Genomic DNA, 23878 nt, shown 5'->3' with positions numbered 1-23878 from the left:
ATACAATCTCCTCAGTCCTCCTAAGATCCCGAAAAAAATGTCCGTTGGTGCTTCAGTGACTACTTCGCTCAGAGAACCTGTCAATCACAGCTGTCAATCATGACGTTACACCACCGCATCACGTAACTAACTAAAAACCAACTTATTTTTGAAACAGACACTTGAACTTACATCAGCGTGATAAAAATAACAGCAAATGAAAGAAACCACCTTTGGAAAAAAGATATTTTAAGTGTAATTTAATTGTTTAGTTGGTCTCACGTCCCGTTGAATAACACGGGGAGGCGGGGCTTATGACCTATACTAGGACCAGTCACCAGGGGGCGATCGAGACGTTTTGGCTTCACTTTTCAGGGCTTGTGCGGCACGCTTGGTCAGAATCATCAATGGAAGCGAGCGAAGGGGTGTCGTCCATCTTTTTTTTCAGAATCAAGGGGCAACATTCTAATCTGAAAAATGAAGCCTACCCGGAAGTGCGAAAAACTGCAATACATTGAAAATCCGCTAGAGGGAGGTCCCAAAAGGGAGCAAATCTCCATAGACCCCATGTTAAAATGTCAGTTTTCACAGCATAAGTTCATGTTTTTACAGGTTGGTACAATGGACTTTTATTGTATTTTTCGATAGGTTCCGAGTGCCTGACAACTGTGAGGGGGGTGAATTTTTTTCTAACTCGTTAGTTTAGATCATATTTAGATATAAAGGGTGTTTCTCAAAACCAAGAATGCAAAGAACGGACTTGTGTTCTTGGGGAGAACGCTCTTGCTAGTTGTTCTTGGAAGAATGAACTCACAAGGTGACGAGCACACAGAACGCTGCTGACAGTTAGAGACGATGTGTTCTTGCTGGTATTGCGCAATAATACCCCCGCACAGACGCCGTCTGCAGTACCCAAACATAACGAGAATTATTGACGTTATTATTGGCCGTTATTCTTATGGAGATTCTCACTTCCGAAAACGTTTGAGCACATTTTCGATTCGCCATAAATTTTCGTAAAAATGCCAATATTTATATCTACACAGTTGATTTCTCGCATCAAATGTTCTCAGAAGTGAATTTAGTGATGAAATAGCGTACGAAATTGTAGAAAAACGACTTGTATTGACCTGCCTCTCCTTCCTCGAATGCCGAAATGAATGCTGGGATATTTCTGCCGTCAAGTTCACACAAGTAAAATGGGCGTGTCAAGAACACTTCCGGGATTTTTAACCGTTCTTGCCAAAATGCAAACTTGTGTATTGGGACAGTACTTGGGTAGCGACTGATGACGTTTCACAAGTCCACAAGAACACAAGTACAGACAAGAACGCATATTGAGAAACGGCCAAAATGTATGACAAATAAGGGCGTGGTTAACTTTGATTGACAGCTTGATTGACAGCTGATAATGAGCATAGGCTGCGCCAAGGAGAATGACAACATAAGAAGCGCCATTTTTTAATTTACAGTTGAAATATAATACTACTGTTTCTGTATCATGAAATGTAGTTTTAATAGTTTTTCAGGCGAGAATGTAGTTTAAAACTCAAATCTGTGGTTTATTTATAAAGATTTATGAAAATTTGATCCAGGTTGTGAGATCCAGGCAATCACCGGGCGCTCGGCGCTCATGTACCCCGCCTGTAACAGCCTGTCCTCGGCTAGTCGTTCTGACGTTTGCCGCTGACTCTGGCGTCTCTGTAGTGGTTAAACATGAGATATAATTCGTCTTGTGTATATCTAACGGGCGATCTTTGGTCTCGTGAATCTATAATTTGTTCCCTGGCCAATCGTTTTGGCTGAGGGCTAAGTGAAGTTTCATAACTTTATAAGCTATTTAACTTTACCGTTGTGTGGTTAGACTAGAGCGCTGACTTTGTATGTTTGACTGAATTGTTTGCTTTATTTGTATAGCTTCTTGTACCTTTTACTTATTATACTTTTATAATGGCTAATATTGATAAAACTGAAATTTAACAAAAAGAGACTGGGTTGAGTTTTGTCATTTTAAATTTTAATACAACGAAGATGGTCTGTAATGGTGTTTACTGCAACATCTGTTGTTTAGTACAAATGCACATATTGCCTGGACCATATTAAAATGTTTAATATTTTTATATTATATAAATCGAAAAGAGGCAGGGTTGTGTTTTATATTTCGTTTTGTTATAAATAGGCTAATGTTATATGCAGTGAATATAATCAATACGCGTTGCCTGAACCACATTTGTGTGGCTATAATGTTTAAGATTTCTTTAAATTAAAACGAAAAGAGGCAGTGTGGTGTTTTATAACATATTTCGTTTTATTGTTGCCTAAAATATACACACAGAGATAACCGGAGTAGCAGAGCGAGCTGAGTGACGCGCGCTGTTCCATTTGCAGAATAACCGGACTCGCGTCCTCGGGAGTCATTCTCCTGAGTCGGACTTGGCAATTAAGTCCGAACTTTGCGTACTTGCTATCGAGAAACGCCTAATGTCGGCGCTTGGCTTCTTGTGACAAACACGCCGAGAAGCAAGAACAAGATCTGCTGTATGTCATCCATTGTTGTTTATGTTGCTTTCTTCACGCGAAAATGACATCTTCCAGTCTCACACAAAGCCCGCCCTTTTACCCATATATGGATTGGCCAGAAGGTGGGCGGGGTTAGGATTTCCCGAGATTTTCCAAGATGGCGCCGCCCATACCCCCCATAAATGGCTTCAAACCAAGCGGCACCCTCCCCATCTCTCTCTTGAAACCAACACGGAAGTGAGTTAAACTGTAATTCATTGACTGGCCGCTTGAGGCTGGCTGCACAAGTGAGTCAAATCTGTATCTCCCCCATGTTAAAATTACCAACTTTACAGCAGAAAAAAACATGTTTACAGCCTGGTTCTCTATGTGGCTTTGGTCTATACAGCTAATTTTGCCCTTCATAACAACTGTGAGGGGGGTGAATTTTTTTATAACTCATCCGTTTAGTTGATTAATATTTAAAGTTCTGCATAATTAAGGGTGTGTCCACTTTTGAGTGACAGGTGGATTCCCGCTGATGTCAATGCTAGCCGTTTGTCTGCTGTTAGCCGCGTCACTACTACTCACTTCACCTCAGCAAATTTTAGCTGCTGAACTTGTCATCTCTGCAGTGTTTGTGCTTTTTTCGGGATTATTTCATACAATTTAATACACCCATTACTTCGCCCACGGCTTTGGATTCCGTCGTTGTCAACAACCAGCGCTGTATTTCAGTTGTTTTCCTCTGTGAACATGCACTAATGGATGTCTGACAATTTCGTTGGTTTTTGGAGTTTTCAGATTTAAAAACGTCTATAAAGGCTCGTTCGTTCTGCTCTCACGGAACAGACTGATTATAATATGCTTATGTACAGTCAGATGAAATCCTGCAGGCGTCGGCGCTTTCTCCGTCCATGCAATAAATGTACATCCTTGAATGAGCGCGGATTTCTAGCGCATTTACTTGAACTTCATAGGTAATGTATCTATGGTTTAACCCATTTGAGAGGCGGCCAAAATCAGAATTTAAAATGGACTGAATAAGCTCTCTACGAACTTGACGAGCGATGCCGCGCTGACGGACCATAGACTATAAAAAAAAGAGTGACTGACATGTAACTGTTATGCACATAAATCACTGTCACACACACTCTCTCAGAGTAATAGTTACTGCATAATACATTTTCAACTAGCAGAATAGTACAGAATCACGATACACAGTCTCACTTGTAGCCATGTCTTTTAATAATATTTCGAAGGGCAAAAACAGGAACTTTTAATTGGCTTTACATCATCAACTGTCACTTTAGCGCGAGGCCCTGTGCAGTCGCAGACTTGGTACTTTCAGTAGCATATAGCATTACCTCCCAAGCCTGAGCTAACTCGATCACGCCGAGCGGTGAGCCGCGAGCGTGCCAGGCTCCTCCAGCTCCACCAACGCCCCGCCCATTTTCTGTTATCCGAGAGTGACGCAAGGTGACGCGAGGCCAAGATGGCGACGGCCGACTCCGCCCACTTTAGGCTTCAAAAATGCTCTTCAGAAACCTACGGGTGACGTCACGGACACTACGTCCATATTTTTTTACAGTCTATGCTTCAAACCCGTTCTTCAGAAAGTCTATGGGTGACGTCACAGACGCTTTATCCATATTTTTTACAGTCTATGGTCAGAATACATAGTATTTGAAAAACAGTAAAAAGTCCCCAGATGATCTGCCATTTCTGCTTAGATTCTGAAGTGTGCATTCAAAGAAGTATCATAGCGAAGTAAGTTCAATTCCAATTCAAATGTACCTACTCAGACAGTATGCGATTTGGGATGTGATTTTAACTTTTATGTGTTTTGTATCCTCATTCCCACCTCAAAGAAATTGTGTTTTTTATTTCCCAAAATAAAGCACTGCAACTGGGTTCACTTTGCTATCTCAGCCAACCGTTACATTAATATTATCTGATATTATACTCATTTTCAGAACTCACCTGCCATCCAGGACGTCTCATCTGGCCTATTGAGCCTGGGAAACCAGGCTCACCCTGGAAGAAAATTTTTTTTTTGACAGTGACCTTTAGTACGGTGTCAGTTGGTGGGCTTTAGTGTAGTTAAAGGAATAACAATTTATTCACAAATACTGATCCATTCTTCTGGATTACCTTTGTTCCATTGCATCCTGGGAGACCAGGAGGCCCCCTCGGCCCCTCTTTCCCAGGGAGCCCCTAAAAGAGGATAACATGATATTCTCTGTAAATGTTAGCAAAGCAGCAATGATGGCGTCATAAAAAAGTAACTTTTATGACATAGCATCTGGTTTCCTCTTTTAAGCATTTTGGCCAGAAATGGATATATACACTCTAATGCAAGTTATTAAGCAATGAGCGCTCAAAACTATTCTCAAAACTTACCGGTAGTCCCGGTGGGCCAAAGAATCCTGGCGTCCCTGAAGTTCCCTTATTGAGAGAATGAGAACGAGAGAGATTGGCTAGTGTTCAATTATACTGCAAGTGTCACCGGAAATATATTTACACACTCACACACTCCGTACCCTAGAACCTTTATGTCCGCGCATGCCCGTACTTCCCATGTTTCCCTGTGTGATAAAAAAAAATATATATACATTTTATCAACATTAATCAGTGCTCTAATACAGAATCTATACAACAATCAATGTGTTTGTGTTGTTGAATGTCAAAAAGATACTCTCAATCTCAGTATAAGAATATGGCAACATGTTATAATGAAAAGTAAAGCATATTTTAGTTATATAGCAAATTTCACAATGGACTTACACAAAAATATTGCAGTAATAATGTCTCAAATTCTATAAGGTCATCATTTAACAGTTATGCCTTAATATGTTTGTCTGTAGGTGAATGGCAAAGAACGAAAAACTCTATAAGCAGCGGAGAGGAAATAGAGGGGAAATTCTATATTGTTCCTCTAAAAGCTTGTGTAAGATTTAGAACATTATATTTTATACATTTGATATATTTTGAAACTGTGTGCTTGTAAAGCAGCCGTATGTTACATACAATTGGACCAGGAAGTCCAGGAGGGCCTTCCTTTCCTTGATGCCCCTGAACTCCCATTACACCATCCGAACCAGGATCCCCCATCTGACCCTGAGAGGAAGACAGATAAAGCAGCGGTAGCTCATTGAGAGATTGAGATTTTGACAAATTATTTTATATGTATAAAAACATGTGATTTAAAAAAAAAAAAAAAGTAAGTAACTGTCAGTGAGGGGTAAGCAGATCATACAAAAATGTACAAATGAGATCATATGAATTTATAAGAATTAGCCACTAATTCTGCAAAACAAAATATAGTAGATACAAATTGGCCTGAGAGTGTGTTGGTTTATCAGCTACTTTAAACTAAAGTATTTGTAACTTTGATGCTTGTGTTGCATGATTGAGTAACATGTTTGTTTAAAACACAGTAAAGGCAGGAATACACTACACATTGTTTGCTGAGATTTTTGCCCCGTTTTGGTCAAGAGTCGACAACACTATAGCTGCCAAAAGTCAAAGCCGCTCTGCAGATTCTGGGCAGTCAGAGTTGACAGAAATATGATGTGCAGGGACTTTATTTTTTAAATGTTTTAGCTTCAGCCTATGATTCTATCAAGTCTGAGGATATCAAGCATGCTTGATACTTTTATCCGATTTTCAGAACACATATTGTTTTCATTTGTCATGCGTAATGGGGCACGTTTCTATGTGAGTTTGTCGTTTTCAGAACATCTCAGACCCATCTCAGTGTGTGATCTTCAGTCGTTCACTCTATGATGCCCAGTTTTCTCTGTAACTACAAAAAACAGCAAGTGTATGATGCCTATATAAAGAGTTCCTGACATGAGAAATCAAATTTGCCTTGATATTTTGAAATATAAGAGGTACCATTATTAAAACACCCTGGGACTGCAAGTTTTATAGCTTAAAAGTAATTTTAAGCTCATTTGGATGTCACAGACACAGGCAAAGTTATTTGCATATGCCTGCCTCCAGAGCAAGACATCGATGAACATCATCCCGAACATCATCCCATACATCATCGCACCACAGGCCCCGCCCACTGGCTTTCAGTCGCTTAACAGCTGACATTTGCCTACACTGGATGTGAGCATCGCGTAAAAAGCAAGTAACCCATTATAATCACTGATGTAAACTGGATACAGCATACAGATGCGTGTCCAATTTCTGACGTACTCCACACGCTTGATTCTGTCGACAAGAGGACAAGTGAAAGAGTGTTCGCTTTGATGCGTCCAGTTTAAACAGCTCATTTGCGTCTCTGTACAGACTTCAGAAGGATCGCAGCATCAGGAACAAGTGGATGGTTTATTGTAATGGTGTACCGCATCGCATCGGAAGATTATATGTTTGTTCGGAGCCTTTTGTTTTGTTATCGAGGCAAAGTGCAATGGAGAGTTCTCATAACTTTTGTTGAAGGATAAAGCAGTCAGCTGTATTGGATCTTACAGCAGCTGCATCATAAACCGCAACTAAATGTGTCATATAAATCCGTAATTTACTGTAAATGACGCATTTATATGACAAATGCTTTCAAAACATTTACTCATATGCAATAGCTAATGGGCGTTGATACTGTTTCCTATGCAGTGACTTTAGCCAGTCATAACAGTGGCCGTTTACTGACAGGCCTTAAAGGAGCTGCCCCTTAAAAACTGACCATTTCAGACAGATGGTCAGAATGAAAGTCGAAAATAATCGCTTTTTTCGCATATATATTTGTTTGTTTTTTTGTGGGAAAAAAAATGAATCCCTGTCATGACCCCTTTCAAATCTGTTGAATTTTCTGTGGAAGACACAAGGGTTTATTATCAAATTGTCAAACATGCCAGTAAACATGTCATCAGAGAAGAGATATCGAGGGGAGGGGAAATTAATTTGATAAAATTTTACTAGGGCATGTGATTTAAAAAAAAAAAAAAATTATAATAATTAATGAAATATTATATTACAAAAATATTAGAATTGTCGATTTTGATTTAAAGGTGAGTGTTTCACATATTCAGATATATTTGTTCTTAGTTTTGTTTTCATGGACTTCTAGTTTGTATTCGGTAGTTCCTATGTTCCTTTGTTTCAGTTTCCCACTTTTTATCATGGACATTACTTTATCATCACATGTGTTAATCATTAAAGGCACACTATGCAGTTTCCGTTTTTCTCAAACAGCGACCTCTAGAGTCGCTGAGGAGTAATTTAACGTTACTGTCGTAAATACCACTCACGCAGAGCCGTCTCTGCACTCTTCCGACCGCGCTTTCTTCATTTTCTTCGTCGACTCTGCCATGATTCACGTCTGAAATGCGTGCTAGTGTCCTTCATAGAGTCTGCTTCATATGTTGTTGATGTATGTGACGTCGTGCCGTAATGCAAGTCGTGATTCTCGCGAGATTTGATGGGGCATCCCCCCCGTTTTGCTATCGGGATGATTCGCCCTACTACGAGTTTGTTTACCATCGAAATGATTTCGAAGCTGTTATATTAAGGTACAAATCTTGCATAGTGTGCCTTTAATTCCCTAATTTGCCCTGTATTTAAGTTGCTCGGTCTAACTCTTCAGTTGTCGGTTGTTGTTTGTGTTTGTGATGCTTGTGTTACTGCCTTCCTGTTTAATAAACCTCGTTGTTATTTTTATATCCAGTCGTCAGTCTTCTTCAGCCTACATGACAGTGACTTAAAAATAGGTGCATGATGCCCTTCGCCTACACAAATGGGACGGAACAGCGAGAACTTCATCAAAGCTCAACTGGGTGAATTTGCAGGATGAACTTTTTGAAGCAGATTTTCAAGATTATTTGCAAATATTCATCAACAATGCAGAGATCAGAAAAAAAGAGGAACTTCTGCAAAGAAGCTCAATGGCCATAGCTTTTATAGAAATGAACATACCATGACAGGTATGCCAAACTCATGTGAATAGAGAGAAGTGGAACACAGACTCTTACACAGAGGTGGACACATACAGAGGAGCAGATGCGTGACTTATAATGCTGATAAGTGTTCTGTAGCTTTGGGCATCAATAGTGTAGCACAGCTGATCTGATACGGACACCTGGGTGGCAAGTCACCTCGAAATAGTCATGAGGCCACCCACCACCACCAGACATATTTTTCTTCTTTCTCTTTTGAACCTGGGGACCCAATCTTCAGAATTCCCAATGTCATGACAAACAATGATTGATCTTTGTGTTATGCAACAAGGAAATAGACAAAAGTGTAGATGCTACAGTCAAGATACAGAAATGGTGGAAGTTGTTTAATTTAAATCTAAACTGAAGTCCTGGATCAGGAAATGTTGCATGCTAGATTCAATCTCAATTTTCCTGAATGTGCACCATGTCTCAATGTGCCATGTAAAGTGTAGGGATCAAACAAAAGTTGCGACAGTCTTTTCTTCCTACTGTGACATATCTGAGCAAAACAGCTTCTTGTAGGATGGAACGCATTGGATGGTTGTGGTTTGATATTGCTGTGATCTCATGTGAGAGACAGATTGTCCTGTCCTGGCGCCAAAAACACGTCGTCAGAGAAGAGATGTCCTTACAGGAGGGCACATGAATTAAAAAAAAAAAAATTTGATGTGCACGGAAAGGTCATTTATAATATATGAAATATTCCATAAAAACAGGGGTCCTCCACTTTATAGTAGGTGTCTTTAACTACTATGTTCTAACATTTAAATTAATAATTTGATACAATGCACTTATTGTATACATACTTGATTTTACATTGTACTTATGTACTTTAAAAATATACCTGCATGTAATTACAAATGTAATTAAATCTATAATTACAATTTTGAGCCTTCCATTACACCTTAACCCAACCCTAAACCTAACCATACCACCAAACCTGTGCCTAACCTTACCCGGACTGTATCCCAAATGTTTTGCAATACAATATGAAAACAATGAGTACGTTGTACTTGTTTTTTATATAAGCACATGGTAGTTAAAGGCACCTAATCTAAAGTGTATAAAGTGTGACAAAAACGAGAATAGTCAATTTTGATTTCATGGTAACTTTAACTGTGTTTAGGACATCCTAGGACATTACTATATTAACGTAGCCTGGGTTTCCCCATGCTGCCTTGAGCGCAGCGCGATTTTATTCACGCTGCTAGGCAGTCTGGATACCATGGACCAGATTTTTCCCTCAGCTAGGGAACCAATCACAGAACGGGGAGGGAGCAGCAAGACGATGACGACATCTATGCGACACACTGAAGCAGTTTGTTTATATCTATGGATCCAACATGACAGACGTAAAAATATATGCATATTTTTAGGAACACATCTACAAAAATATGCCTGTATTTCAAGTTGATAAAATAATTTAAAATCCACATCAGTTTATTATTTACCACGCCCTCCCAGGATCTATAGAGCTGGTAAGTCCCGCCCCTTCCGTAAAACCCCACTGGACCTCTAGGTTGAAAAATCGTCAATGCAAGTGAATGGGAGAAAATAATTATTTTCTGGTCCCGTTTTAATTGTGCCATGAATGTGAACATATGTTGTCTGCGAATTTTTTATATAATCTTTCATGTTACGAGTTTGACAGTATATGGTATGATTCTTCGGCTAGCAGTTGTGGAAAAGACATAACGAGAAAGACTACATGTCGCCTATGTGACGTCACCCCATAAAGTTGACTTACCCGTGGTTTTCGCCAACCTCAACGATTTTGTCCTCTCCCTGAAAGAAGGCAGTGAAGTGCACCAAAGACACAGCCATGTTTAGCGGGATCCGTGAGCTAGTGTCCGTGTGCGAATGGTGGTGACGTTTCAAACGCGTCGAAAGCAGTGAAGAGTTGTAGTCCACAAAGTGCTCTCACACAAAGTCTATCCGTATCAAACTTCTACCCGCTAAATTGTAGCATTCTTCACACGAAAGATTATATAAAAAATTCACAGACAACATATGTTCACATTCATGGCAAAATTCAAACGGGACCAGAAAATAATTATTTTCTCCCATTCACTTGCATTGGCGATTTTTCAACCTAGAGGTCCAGCGGGGTTAGCGGAGGGTGCGGGACTTACCAGCTCTATAAACGGCTCTGGGCATTCGTAAACCACGCCTCAAATACGAGAAAATGAACATGCAGTTCCCAGAACACGTCTCAAAGAGAAAGTGGTCTGACGTTAGCCAGGCTAATATTAACGCCCAGCTCTAATCTGCTAAATGCAACTATAAGGCATGAAGATATTAAGATATAATAAACATTAATATGATTATCTGTAAAAATAAATAAATAAATAAAATAAAATAAAATCATGTGTATTGTAAAAAGTGCTTTACAAATAAATTTGACATGATTCCACTATTAAAGGGATAGTTCACCCAAAAATGAAAATTCCATCATCATTTACTCATCCTCAAGTTGTTCCAAACCTGTATGAGTTTCTTTCTTGAACACAAAATAAGATATTTTGAAGAATGTTGGTAAAAGACAGTTGATTGTAGCCATTGACTTCCATAGTATTTTTTCCTAATTTGAAAGTCAGTGTGCCGTCAACTGTCTAGCTATAAACAATCTTCAAAATGTTTTATTTTGTGTTCAACAGAAGAAAGAAACTCCTTCAGGTTTGGAACAACTTAAGGGTGATAAATGACAAAATTTTCATTTTTGGGTGAACTATCCCTTTAAGTGGCAAATATGGAAGCTTCAGCACCAGTAAGGAGAGGAGTACATAAGAAACCAGAAGGGGGCAGCATTTACATTCAGTATAAATATGAACATCCTTGGATGTTAAACTTGATGAACTCCAGATAATTTCTCACTAGCTCTGCTGATGTTTTGAACACTATAAGAATAATGGTGATCACTAAGCAGTGTTTTGTGACATAATATTATCATTTTCATCTGTTGTGTGGATATGACTGTATGTGGTTCTGTTACCTTTTGTCCTTTAATTCCTTGACAGTCACATCCTGATTTCCCATTGCAAACACACCCCTGAGAGGAAAACACAAGCAAAACAACACTATGACTGCATGAAAACATTTACAATAACAATAAGGTGGGACTCTCATTCTTGCTCACTGAAAAGAATAGAAGGCCACCAAAAGGTATTGGAAAAAAACAACAACAGAATTTAGTCTAAATCTAGTGGTTTTGTAGCATCTTAATATTAGGATTTCTGAGTTAATTGACTGAAGGCACGGATGTACCCAAAAAGACATCCATCATTTAAATGGAATCACATAATCAAGAAATGCATAAAATCCATGCCTTAAAGGAATGCCGGGAGTTTAACCAGCTCTCTGCATGAACTTGCATTGTTACAGATGAACTCCAAAATCAAAGGCATGACAGCAACAAGCATGGGTTCATTGCCTCACATCTTACCATTTAAGATCATAGACTCATACATTATCTCTTTGAAAGGAAGGTGAATGAAAGCATAATAGCTTCATTTGACAACAACAGAAGTTGATAAATGGGTGTTTCTTAATTGAGCAATATCATATCCCATGAAATGATTTTTATTTGTTTATTTTTTCTTTCAGCAAAATTTCCTTGGAAAAGTTTTACTGTGCCATCATCATTTAATTTTTAAAAACTTTGTTTAGACTTTCAATCTAAAATGATGATAATCCTTTGTAAAAATTTGAATTAGAACATTTTATGATAATTTACATACTGTACATATGTACATACTTATTGCTTGAAAATAATTTTACGACATGGACTAGTTATGGCATAATTTCCCAAACAACCAACAATTTTGCCCCTTGCAAAAAGCTCTATGTAACGAGGTTCAGATATTGTATTGTAAGGAAGGAAGAAGACAGGGGCCGGCGTGACTGAAACACTCACTTTATTACAAACTCAAAATAAACAAAATAAACAAAAGAGGCGCACGTAGCGCATTCACCGTGCCGCGCACAGCAATAACAACGAGAAACAAATAACAATCACAACTTCATTCAAACACAGCGTACAGGTGAGGTTCCAGTCCAACTCTCTCTCCCATCTCCTCCCGCATGCTGGCTTATATCCGGTCTCTCCACGCCAATCACTGCAATCAGACACAGGTGTTCATCATTTTGCACTTGACCTACTTACTCACCGATCGGCCCCGTCCTTTCTCTCCTGCTACAGACTTCGCAAAACCACGCCCCCCTCGCCACATACCCCCACCGCCCGACTCAGGCCGGGGAGCCATCCGGCCTGCAGCCTCCCCCCCCCCTCCTGGAGAGGAAGTCAGCCACAGCCATCTGTACACCCGGCCTGTGGATCACCTGGAACTTAAACGGCTGTAAAGCGAGATACCAACGAGTGATCCGCGCGTTGGTATCCTTCATGCGGTGGAGCCACTGCAGGGGAGCGTGGTCCGAACAGAGGGTGAACTCCCGTCCCAGGAGGTAATAGCGGAGGGTGAGAACGGCCCATCTGATGGCCAAACACTCCTTCTCAATGGTGCTGTACACCGTCTCTCTCTTAGAGAGCTTTCGACTGATGTACAGCACCGGCCGCTCCTCACCCTCCACCTCCTGGGACAGGACCGCGCCCATCCCCCTGTCCGACGCGTCGGTCTGTAGGATGAAAGGGAGAAAAAAGTCAGGGGCATGTAAGAGCGGTCCACCACATAAAGCAGCCTTTATTTGGGTAAAAGCCCGCTGACACTGCTCCGTCCATTGAACCGTATCTGGTACCTCCTTTTTAGTTAGATCAGTCAGCGGGCTGGCGAGGTCCGAATAATTAGGCACAAACCTTCTGTAATAACCCGCCAGCCCCAGGAACTGTCTAACCTCCTTTTTGGTCTTGGGTCTTGGACAAGTCGCAACCGCTGCCGTCTTATCAATTTGGGGACACACTTGTCCATGACCCAAGTGGAAGCCCAGATACCTTCCTTCCACCCGCCCAATTGCACACTTCTTCGGGTTGGCCGTGAGCCCCGCCCGTCTCAACGTTTTCAGGACAGCCCGCACCTGCTGCATATGACGCTGCCAGTCACCACTATAGATGATGATATCATCCAAGTAGGCAGCGGCATATGCAGCGTGCGGTCGGAGAATCCTGTCCATCAAACGCTGAAACGTTGCCGGAGCCCCGAACAACCCGAAAGGAAGAGTGACAAATTGGTGTAATCCGAACGGCGTGGTGAAAGCTGTTTTTTCTTTGGATAAGGGAGATAAGGGGATCTGCCAATATCCCTTGGTTAAGTCCAATGTCGAATAAAAACGAGCAGTACCCAGCCGATCAAGCAATTCGTCAACCCTTGGCATTGGATAAGCGTCGAATTTCGACACAGCATTCACCTTCCTGTAATCTACACAGAACCGGATCGAGCCGTCCGTTTTAGGAACTAAAACTATCGGGCTCGCCCAGTCACTGTTAGATTCTTCTATTACTCCCAACTCTAGCATCGCCTCTAATTCGTTTTGCACAACTTTCTTTTTGTGCTCTGGCAGTCGATACGGCCGGCTGCGAACCACCACGCCCGGCTCTGTCTCAACGTGGTGTTGAATGAGGTCCGTCCGACCAGGCAGGGGCGAGAACACATCAGCAAAATCTGCTTGTAAATTATGCACATCAGTGAGTTGGGATGGTGAGAGGTGGTCTCCCCCAGCGGCCAGGGCGAGAGATTTCGTTTTGACATTCGCCTCTGGACCGAGATCCTCCTCTCCACTCACTACCATCGCCAGCATCACTGATTCCACCTCAGACCATTTTTTAAGCAGGTTGAGGTGGTAAATTTGATGTGCCCCGCCCCTATCTGTTCGTATTACCTCATAGTCAAGATCTCCAATTCGCCGTGTAACCTCAAAAGGTCCTTGCCACTTTGCGAGTAATTTTGAGCTAGAGGTAGGAAGTAATACAAGCACTTTCTCTCCCGGTGTAAATTGACGCAGTCTAGCCCCCCTGTTGTACAGCCGACTTTGCTTGTCCTGAGCCTGTAACAAATTCTCCCTTGACAGCCGCCCCAAAGTGTGGAGTTTTGTTCTCAGGTCCAGGACATACTGAATTTCATTTTTACTAGCTGAAGGTCCGTCCTCCCAAGTTTCCCTAAGGACGTCTAACACCCCGCGGGGCTGACGCCCATAGAGAAGCTCGAAGGGGGAAAACCCCGTGGAGGCTTGAGGGACCTCCCGTACAGCGAACAAGAGGGGTTCTAACCACCGATCCCAATTTTTGGCGTCTTCTTGTACAAACTTTCGAATCATGGATTTCAAAGTGCGGTTAAATCGTTCGACCAGCCCGTCTGTTTGTGGGTGATAGACACTGGTCCGGATCGATTTAATGCCCAATAATTCGTAAAGTTCGCGTATCGTTCGTGACATAAACGCCGTGCCTTGATCGGTGAGAATCTCTTTCGGGATTCCCACCCGGGAGATTAGTTGAAACAGAGCGCTCGCCACGCTATTTGCGGAAATATTGCGAAGCGGGACTGCTTCAGGATATCACGTTGCGTAGTCCACCAGGACTAAAGCAAAGCGATGTCCCCGTGCTGACCGTTCTAATGGCCCGATGAGGTCCATACCAATTCGTTCGAAGGGGACCTGCATCAACGGAATAGGGCACAATGGTGCTTTTGGGTTGGCCGGTGGATTCACCAGCTGACATTCACGACAAGACGCACACCACTGGCGTACATTCTCGTGAATGCCCGGCCAAAAGAATCGGGCCATGAGACGGTTAGTGTCGTTGTTCGTCCTAAATGCCCGGCCATTGGATTAGAATGAGCCGCCTGGAAAAGCATTTCCCGACGGCTTTTGGGTACCAACAACTGAGTTGTATCCTGCTTTGATTGGGCATCCTGGGTTACCCGATACAACTTATCTTTTATAATTGTAAAATACGGATAGGTGAGCGGTTGGTCGGGGTGGAGAAGCTGGCCGTCGATAGAGCGAACCTGATCAAAGGCATGTTTCAGCGTGTCATCCTGGGACTGTTCCAGGGGAAAATCATCGCGCTCTGTGAGAATGGTTCTCTCCAGTGCGCTCTGTTCCCCTGAACCAGTACCCAGAGGTTCCGGATCAGCTTCTCCCAACTGAGCAGTCGCCACCTTCCTTTTATCTTTTTCTACCCAAGAAGTATCCGCACATAAATGACCCAATAATTCATTAAACGCTGGCCAATCCGTCCCCAAAATCAGCGGATGCCGGAGGTGCGGGTTAATCGCCACCTCCACACTATGCTTTTGTCCCCTAAATTGAATATCCACAGGCATTAACGGATAATTCACCACTTCCCCGTGCACACACCGTACCTTAACCATGCGGCCATTATCTAATGCCTTAGGTTGAATCAGGCTTTGGTGTATAGAGGTTTGGTTACAGCCTGAATCCACCAGAGCCTGAAAAGTACCCCCCTTTATACTCACGGGTATTTGGTACAGGCCAGCTTGATCGGGGGCAGCTTGCGGCGCATCTGGGACCCGGATCAGCGTCCCCACCTCCATCACCGGACACCGATCGATAAAATGACTCGGGTCCCCGCAGCGCCAACAAGCCGGCCCGGGCCTCCCCGCCGCTCCAGTGGCAGGAAGCGGGTCAAGGGATTGGCGTGGAGAGAGAGGTAGCGCAGCCTGGGGAGAGAATCCCCCCCTCGATGGGCCCCCTCCCCGGGGAAGAGGCCTGGGGGCAGATACCGGCTCCGCCGCACCCCCTGTCCTCCACCTTGGAGCCGGCCTCGGCAGCAGATTCGCCCGGTACCTGGGAAGGGGAGAGGGCTTAGGGGGGGGGGGGGGGTTAGAGAGAGAGAGAGAAGCAGATGGCAGGGGTTCGCCGACCCCCGGGCATGCCACCATTTGGTCCTCCGCCAGCTGGATGGCCTGGTTCAGCGACGTCGGGCGGTGGCACTGGACCCACTGCGCGGTCTTTGTTGGTAACCGCGCCACGAACTGCTCCAGCACCACACGATCGATGACTTCCTCGACGTCGCTTCCGTCGGCCATCAGCCACTTGCGGCACGAGTCCCGGAGCTGTTGGGCCATGATGAAGGGTCGGCCAGACTCCTCGAGGTTCAACGTCCTGAACCTCTGGCGGTGTTGTTCCGGAGTCCGGCCAACCCGCTGGATAATGGCCCGCTTTAAATCCTGATAGACCAGGAGATTCTGGACTGGCAGTTGGTGTGCGGCCACCTGCGCCTCTCCGGACAGCAGGGGTATCAGCCGCATTGGCCAGTCCGTCGAGGGCCATCCCCGGTCCTCAGCCGACCTCTCAAACAATTCCAGAAATGCCTCCGGATCATCCTCGGGGCCCATCTTGTTGAGAGGTATCGGCGAGGACGAGTCTTTGTACGATGGGGGGACGGCCCTAACCTCCCGGTCTATCCAGCTCCGGAACAGCTCGCGGTCTGCATGCTGGCCTCGGAGGAGCGCCTCGAACCGTTTGTCCTGCTCCTCCTTTATGGCCAGCAGATGTTGATGATGTTCCTGGTGAAGACCCGCGAGCGATTGAATGATGTCCGCAAATGGCGTACCTGGCGGAGTCTGCATGGCGGCGGCGAAATTCTTCCTTCCCGGGTTTTCGGCACCAGTGTAACGAGGTTCAGATATTGTATTGTAAGGAAGGAAGAAGACAGGGGCCGGCGTGACTGAAACACTCACTTTATTACAAACTCAAAATAAACAAAATAAACAAAAGAGGTGCACGTAGCGCATTCACCGTGCCGCGCACAGCAATAACAACGAGAAACAAATAACAATCACAACTTCATTCAAACACAGCGTACAGGTGAGGTTCCAGTCCAACTCTCTCTCCCATCTCCTCCCGCATGCTGGCTTATATCCGGTCTCTCCACGCCAATCACTGCAATCAGACACAGGTGTTCATCATTTTGCACTTGACCTACTTACTCACCGATCGGCCCCCTCCTTTCTCTCCTGCTACAGACTTCGCAAAACCACGCCCCCCTCGCCACACTCTACAATAGCTTTATATGGAGCAAATGAGCTGTTCCGCTGGGTCCTAAAGTCAATTCTTGAGTTTTTCTCTTTAGTATGCAGATATACGTGTACACATTATAAAATAATTATTTGGTAAAGTTTTAGAATTTTATTTTTAATTTTGAGCATTTTTAGGTTTTTCTATGTATACTCAAGCATTCCTCGCATTGCATTCATTCCTAAGGGGGTTCATTTGATACTCAAGGGAAGGATTTGTTACTTTCTGTATTACAACCACATAAACTCCTCGAAAGTCAACTGTTTGTGTTTGTGTGTATATTTGTGGTTCAAGTGCGACAAAAGTCCTTAGGTCTTAAACCACTCCGATGAACAATTTTTTTTTAAATGACTTTCGTGTGGAGGGAATGAAAGTGTGTATTTTGAATACATCCAGTGCATGAAGTCTTAACAAGACAAAAGAGTTGTATTTTATTTCAATGTTAAAAATGTACTTTCCACCACATAATGCTATTAAGCACAATACATCTTTTGAAAGATGTTAATGACTCTCAGAATGACAAGAAGTGCCCATGCATAGTTTATAAAAATGCCAAAACATCTGATTGTAGATTTGATCTCAAAGTTCAGACACACATGTGGACCTGTCTGTCTCACGTACCCTTGAACTCACTAAGACACAACATGTCTCCTGATGATCTCAGATCAGCAAAACCATTGTTCCTGGGACAGCCTGTTCTCACTGTAACCGAATCTGTCTGGCATTGTGTGCATTGTCTATGTGTGGTTCTGGAGAATGGGAAAGTCTGTATACGGACACACCACGATCAGAAGGGTTGTGATAGACAATCTGTACACACGGGTTGTTTGGGTTTTACCGTGCATGTAACACTATCAGAAAATAGAGAGACATACACCCACGCACACATTAATGCTCTCACGTGCCTGAAGGAGAAAACGCTGTAAACTGGGATGTGAGGCTTCTATGGATCAGTCCAGGAATGTTTAACAATTTGGAATCCATTTAAGTTCATTTGTACACGTGATGTGCAGTTATATGTGATTTATATGTATTTGGTGTGTATGGGTTCAAGCATAGGCCCGTATGAACCCCTGGGAACGGTTGTGCACGTGTGCATCTTATCAGTCGAGAATGGATCTAGTCACTGGGCTGTGGAACACCTGAACCAGATGCCATAGCACAGATACCATCAGAACAGACTAGAATCAGATACAGACCTGCATTTTCCTGCAGAAAGAGAGCGAGATGAAGACTGGAAGAAGAGGAAGACTCTTCCCCCCGGTTCCACAGACAAGGCTTAAGCTAGTCTATGTCCATACTAAAATGCATGTTTGAGCTGTTTTAACTGAAAGCCACTTGCACTGACGTATCTTCAAACATGTCAGTGCCATTGCTATACACCGGTGATGTGTCTCTCTAAGGCACAACTGAACTAAGGCCTAATCCTGGCTTAACCTAAGCCCTGTCTGTGAAACCGGGCCTTTATCTCTTTGTGTTTCTCATCTTAGGAAAAGTGCCATTACTAACAATGACATTTTCAAAGCAGTTTCTGTAATTTGGGTTGCTATCAGTCATTATTCATTTTTTCTGTGAGAGAAAGTGTGTAATAATAGGCAACTAACAAAGGCCCTGTTTACACCTGCTGGTATTAGGATGAGTTTTGGTCGTTCGGATAACAAGTGGACAAGGGAGACACTTTCCCGTTTACACCTGGTATTTTAATCCATTTCTTTTGTCCACTTTCAACCACTACTGTATTGATTTCTTTCATGGGATGGTGTAAATATGGGCCTTTCTATCTAATGGACAAAATAACCTCAAGATATTTATATGAAGGTGACCAGAGACGTCTGACAAAGTTTAAATCCCATCTGACTAGAGCGCTTCCCATAATGTTTATGTAGTATGCAGAGAGTAGACGGCCTTTTGTGGCTGTTCCAACGCTTTCGACCACACGAGTCTATATTAGAGTGATTTCTGAAGGATCATGTGACACTGAAGACTGGAGTAATGATGCTGAAAATACAGCTTGTCATCACAGGAATTAATTACATTTTTATATATATTACAACAGAAAACCGTTCTTTTAAATGACAATAATATTTCACAATGTAACTGTTTTTATTGTATTTTTAATCAAACAAACGCAGCCTTGGTGAGCATAAGAGATTTCTACATGGTACGTCAAAGATTACCATGGTACCATGTCTGAAAAACATTGTACTTTTTTGTAAGTGAAATCTAAACGTAAACTAAACCTAAATTATGAACTACTATCAATTTTAACAAAGTTTGTTGCATCTCTGGATCGAAAAAATCTAAAGCTCTGCTGACAGTGCAAATAAGATATGACACAACACAGACTTCAACACACACAGAGGAACGTGCAAAGAAATATGCGGCCTACTGAGACATCTAAAGATGATTGAGACGACCCTGAGTCCTGATGCACTAGTGCTAGGGGCTTCAAGATGCTTCAAAAGGCTCTGCAGAATGAGTTAATTTGTGTGTGCTCACATATGCACTGCCTCTATGCAGGTGTGCCCAGGTTCAGTCACGTTCTGACAGGTAAACACAGAGCACACACACACCACCATTGTACAAAACACGTCTTGCATTAAAAAGACATCCATCAGTCATTTGTAAAAACATTTTATGCGGCGAAAAGGAAGGCCAAAATGATTTCATATAAATGAGAATCGAGACTGGACAAGACTAAGAGGGAAAAAAGAGAACAATGGCAAAGTGATGAGATGAGATGACGTGAAAGGATGAGATGAAAAGTGATGAGACAAGAATAGACTAAATGAGAAAGGAGGAGAAAACAAGAACATAAATGATGAAAATATGAATTTGTTGGATGAGAACAGATAAAAAGTGTTTTGAAAAAGGAAGGATGGAATGAACATTAGACTGAAAAAAGTGTGCAATGTGAGCACAGCAAAGCATTGGTGTTGGTTTTAAATAATTGAACCATTCCCAGACTTAAGAGCATTGAAGCGAAGAATAAGGTCCTAGTCTCTGTGAGACGGAGAGTTGTGTGTTAGTATGGTTAGTATGCATTAGCCTGGTAATACCAAACTCTGCTACTTCGCTTTGCTTCGTAGACAGAGTCTGGCATGGCATAATTGAAAAGCGTTTTCTTTACCGCCTGGGGGCGCTAGTCTGAAGTTTAAAATCATTGGTTACCCGTAAGCCAATCACATAACGTTTGGGGCCGGTTTCACAAAGATAGACTTTGACTATGGCTTAGATATAGTAGATAGTCAGACTTCAGATAGACATCTAAATCAGACCGTTGCACAAAGCACTTAAGACTCTGACTATCTTAAGTAGGACTACACTGCAATGCATTCTGGGTAAAATAAGACACTTTTCAAAACAAAAAACATGGCGGATCGAGTAAGCGCATTCAACCGCTCAGAGCAGTTTACCCCAGCGGAAAATATGTGTTTGTTGGAGGAGTATAAATGACGCAGTATGTTTTTATGTTTCCACTGTTAGATCGCGCCCGTGCCTCTCTCTCTCTGACACACACACACACACACACACACACACACACATTCCAGAATTGCAATCTTGACATCGCAGCCTGTTATTATGCAGCGTTCACACTTCTTCTTCTTTCGTGTGTCGTCATCAAATGTCCAGCTCAGTAGAACTCAGCCACGTTCTCATCTCAGGTCCCACGTCGAAGAGGCCGGCCTCCGAGGGTGGTTTATACAGTGGACAGGTGGTGATTGTGTGCTCAGCGGTCTGCTCTGGCTCCCCACACTCACACACTGCTCTGTCCTCCAGGCCCCACTTCCTCATCGATGCTTTGTAACGTCCAACCCCAGTTCGCAGGTGGTTTAGCAGAGTCCATTGCCGGCGTGGCAGATCCTCTCCTTCAAGACCGCCTCCAGGGTCATAGATGTAACGGTGGATTCGTGAGGGCCCTGCTGACTCCCACTCCTGCTTCCAGGCTGCCGCGAGCCATGCCTCTGTAGACAGGTCCTCAGGGATGGACCTGAGCAGGTCTTGTGCCGCCTTGTTGTACGGGTGGCGGGACTTCAGTCTATGAGGAGGCAGTGCTGTTGTGGTGGTATTGTGCAGGATATGCCAGTTGTATCTTTGGGCTTTCCTTGCAAGAGCGAGGGTAGCAGCCTCTCGTCGGAGGCCGGCCGGGGCAATTCCCGCTAGTGTTGGCAGATGGTAGACAGGGGTAGATTTCAGGCAGCCAGTTATAGTCCGAAGGGCGGTGTTTATGGCAGTGTCGACTTTCCTGGCGTGTGGGCTTCTGCACCAGGCTGGGGTACAGTATTCAGCTGTGGAGAAGACGAGAGCTACTGTTGATATTCGAAGCACCTTGGCAGTTGCACCCCAGCTAGTACCAGCGAGACGTCGAATTATTGCGACCCTTGATGACACTTTGGCCGTCACTTCTTCAAGGTGTTGTTTGAATGTTAGAGATCTATCCAGGCGTACGCCAAGGTACCGTGGGGCTTGCTGGAACTCAAGGCGCTTGTTATTAACGAATATGTCCAGTTCCCGTCTGGCCTCACTGTTGTTCAGGTGATAAGCTGCTGCAACTGTCTTGCCGATGCTGAGCTGTAAACGCCACTCACGCAGGTAGGCTGCCAAGGTGTCCATGTCCTGGTTTAGGCTGGCCTGTATCTGCTCCCATGTTTGTCGTCTCATCATAATGGCCAGGTCGTCAGCGTAACCATATTTCCGGGATGTTGTTTCCGGTAAGTCGTGGATGTAGATATTGAATAACATCAGTGCGAGGACAGAACCCTGCGGGACACCATTCCTCAGCCTTCTAAGCCTGCTGCATTGACCGTCACTGGTCTTTAAGGTGAAGCTGCGGTTCATCACCATCTCAATGATGAAGTTGCGTTCACACCAAACGCGTCTATCGCGTCTAATTAGACGCTTGAACATTTTAAATCCATTCGCGCGTCCAAGGCAAATAGGACGCGCGTATAAAGCGAGCGTTTGAAGCGAAATAGACGGGCATTCAGAGCTATGACTCTACTATGACTCTACTACCCCCTGTTTGAGCAGTCACGGTGTATTGCATTTCACGCATCGCCCGTGACGCTTGCGTATGAAAGGGAGCGCGTCGATCGTTGCTCGCGTTGACTATGTAACGGCCCTAACAGTAACAAGGACATTTTACTTGGGAATGTAGTAACAAGAAGAAATGTTTAAATTATGAGCCATTTTCCCTTTTCTTTTGGCAGTTTGTAATGTAACTGATTGTTACTGCTGGTTGCCAAGGTAACATAGAGTCTTAGACCTAAGTTAGCCTGGGGGTAAGGTGTCTAATTTTTTTGGTCTAAATTAAGTCAGTCTTTATTTTTGTGAAACAGTCTAACTTGCATTAGACTAGTCTATGAGCAAATTTTAGACTTGTCTAACACTATAGACCGGTCTAAAATAGCTTTGTGAAACCGGCCCCTGGTTATGGCGTGTGCTATGTGCATGCTCAGCCGCATCTAACTTCCACTGTAAACACATGTATGATGCGAAAACAAAACCATCGAGCGAAATACCGGAGTGAACATGGCTGTGAACGACTTTTGCAGATTATGTGAAGTAAATCTACGCATCCACGGTACAATCAGTGTCTACGTCACGGCTCTCAGCCCGCCCTCTGTTCGTTGATTGGCCGGCTGTTTTCAGGCCGGAGGAAAACGGAGAGCTATTACGCTGTCTCAGACTGAGTACAGAAGCGAAATGAAATTGAGCGGAAGTAAGAAGTCTGACGTAGTCAGGCTAAATATGCATATGATCTGGCACCAATATGATACATGTCAGAAAAAATTAAGCTAATGTTTGTCTGCTCGTGAAGAGCCTGTAGTCATCATTCAAATGTCTTCTCGTATCAACAGAAAATTTGTTAAATTCACAGGCAGACTGTCAGTAAACACTAATGTGTATTAACATGCCCTTGGAAGCTGACTGGCAGTCATTCAAAAACAGTAACACTCAACACACCACAATGGAAACCCATCAGGAAATGCTGTCAGAATACATAACAGATGTAAAGAGAAGTACAAATCATTGAATATCTCTTAGCACACACTCATTCTACAGGATTTCCCTGATAAATTCATTAAATATACCAACGTTTTTTATTTTATTTTTAAGAAATTGCTCATTTTATTCTGCAAGGATGTGTTCAACTGACCAGAAGTAGGACATTTATAATGTTACAAAATATTACTATTTTAAATAAATGCTGTTCTTCTAAACTTTCTATTCATCAAATAATCCTGAAAAACAAAAGCATCATGGTTTCCACAAAAAAATATTAAGCAGCAAGGCATGATAAGTCATTTTTCTTGATCATCCTATTAAGGTGCGATCACATTTACAGCAGCTCTGCAGAATTTCACAAACAAAATCTACTCTGCATGATCGGGAAAAGTTCCCCATGAAGATTTATTCGCTGTTCTGAAAGACCTTGAAAAGAAACAGAAGCTTGGTTGGAAATT

General features: G+C 43.1%; 1 protein-coding gene across 1 annotated transcript in view; it reads right to left on the bottom strand.

Moving 5' to 3' along the window:
* The window catches only part of col4a3 (collagen, type IV, alpha 3), a 46113-nt gene that overhangs the window by 19240 nt on the left and 2995 nt on the right, over positions 1–23878 (bottom strand). The window contains exons 2-7 of the mRNA XM_079887146.1: positions 11416–11472; positions 5509–5598; positions 5022–5066; positions 4882–4926; positions 4633–4695; positions 4462–4515 (exon numbers count right to left, since the gene is read on the bottom strand). Coding sequence (XP_079743272.1) covers positions 4462–4515; positions 4633–4695; positions 4882–4926; positions 5022–5066; positions 5509–5598; positions 11416–11472 — 354 coding nt within the window. The remainder of the gene's footprint in view (positions 1–4461; positions 4516–4632; positions 4696–4881; positions 4927–5021; positions 5067–5508; positions 5599–11415; positions 11473–23878) is intronic.

The sequence above is a fragment of the Squalius cephalus genome (genome assembly GCF_949319135.1).
Source record: "Squalius cephalus genome assembly, chromosome: 11".
NCBI lineage: Eukaryota > Metazoa > Chordata > Actinopteri > Cypriniformes > Leuciscidae > Squalius > Squalius cephalus.
Note: the sequence above shows the minus strand (reverse complement) of the source record. Positions and strands in the feature narration are given on the sequence as shown.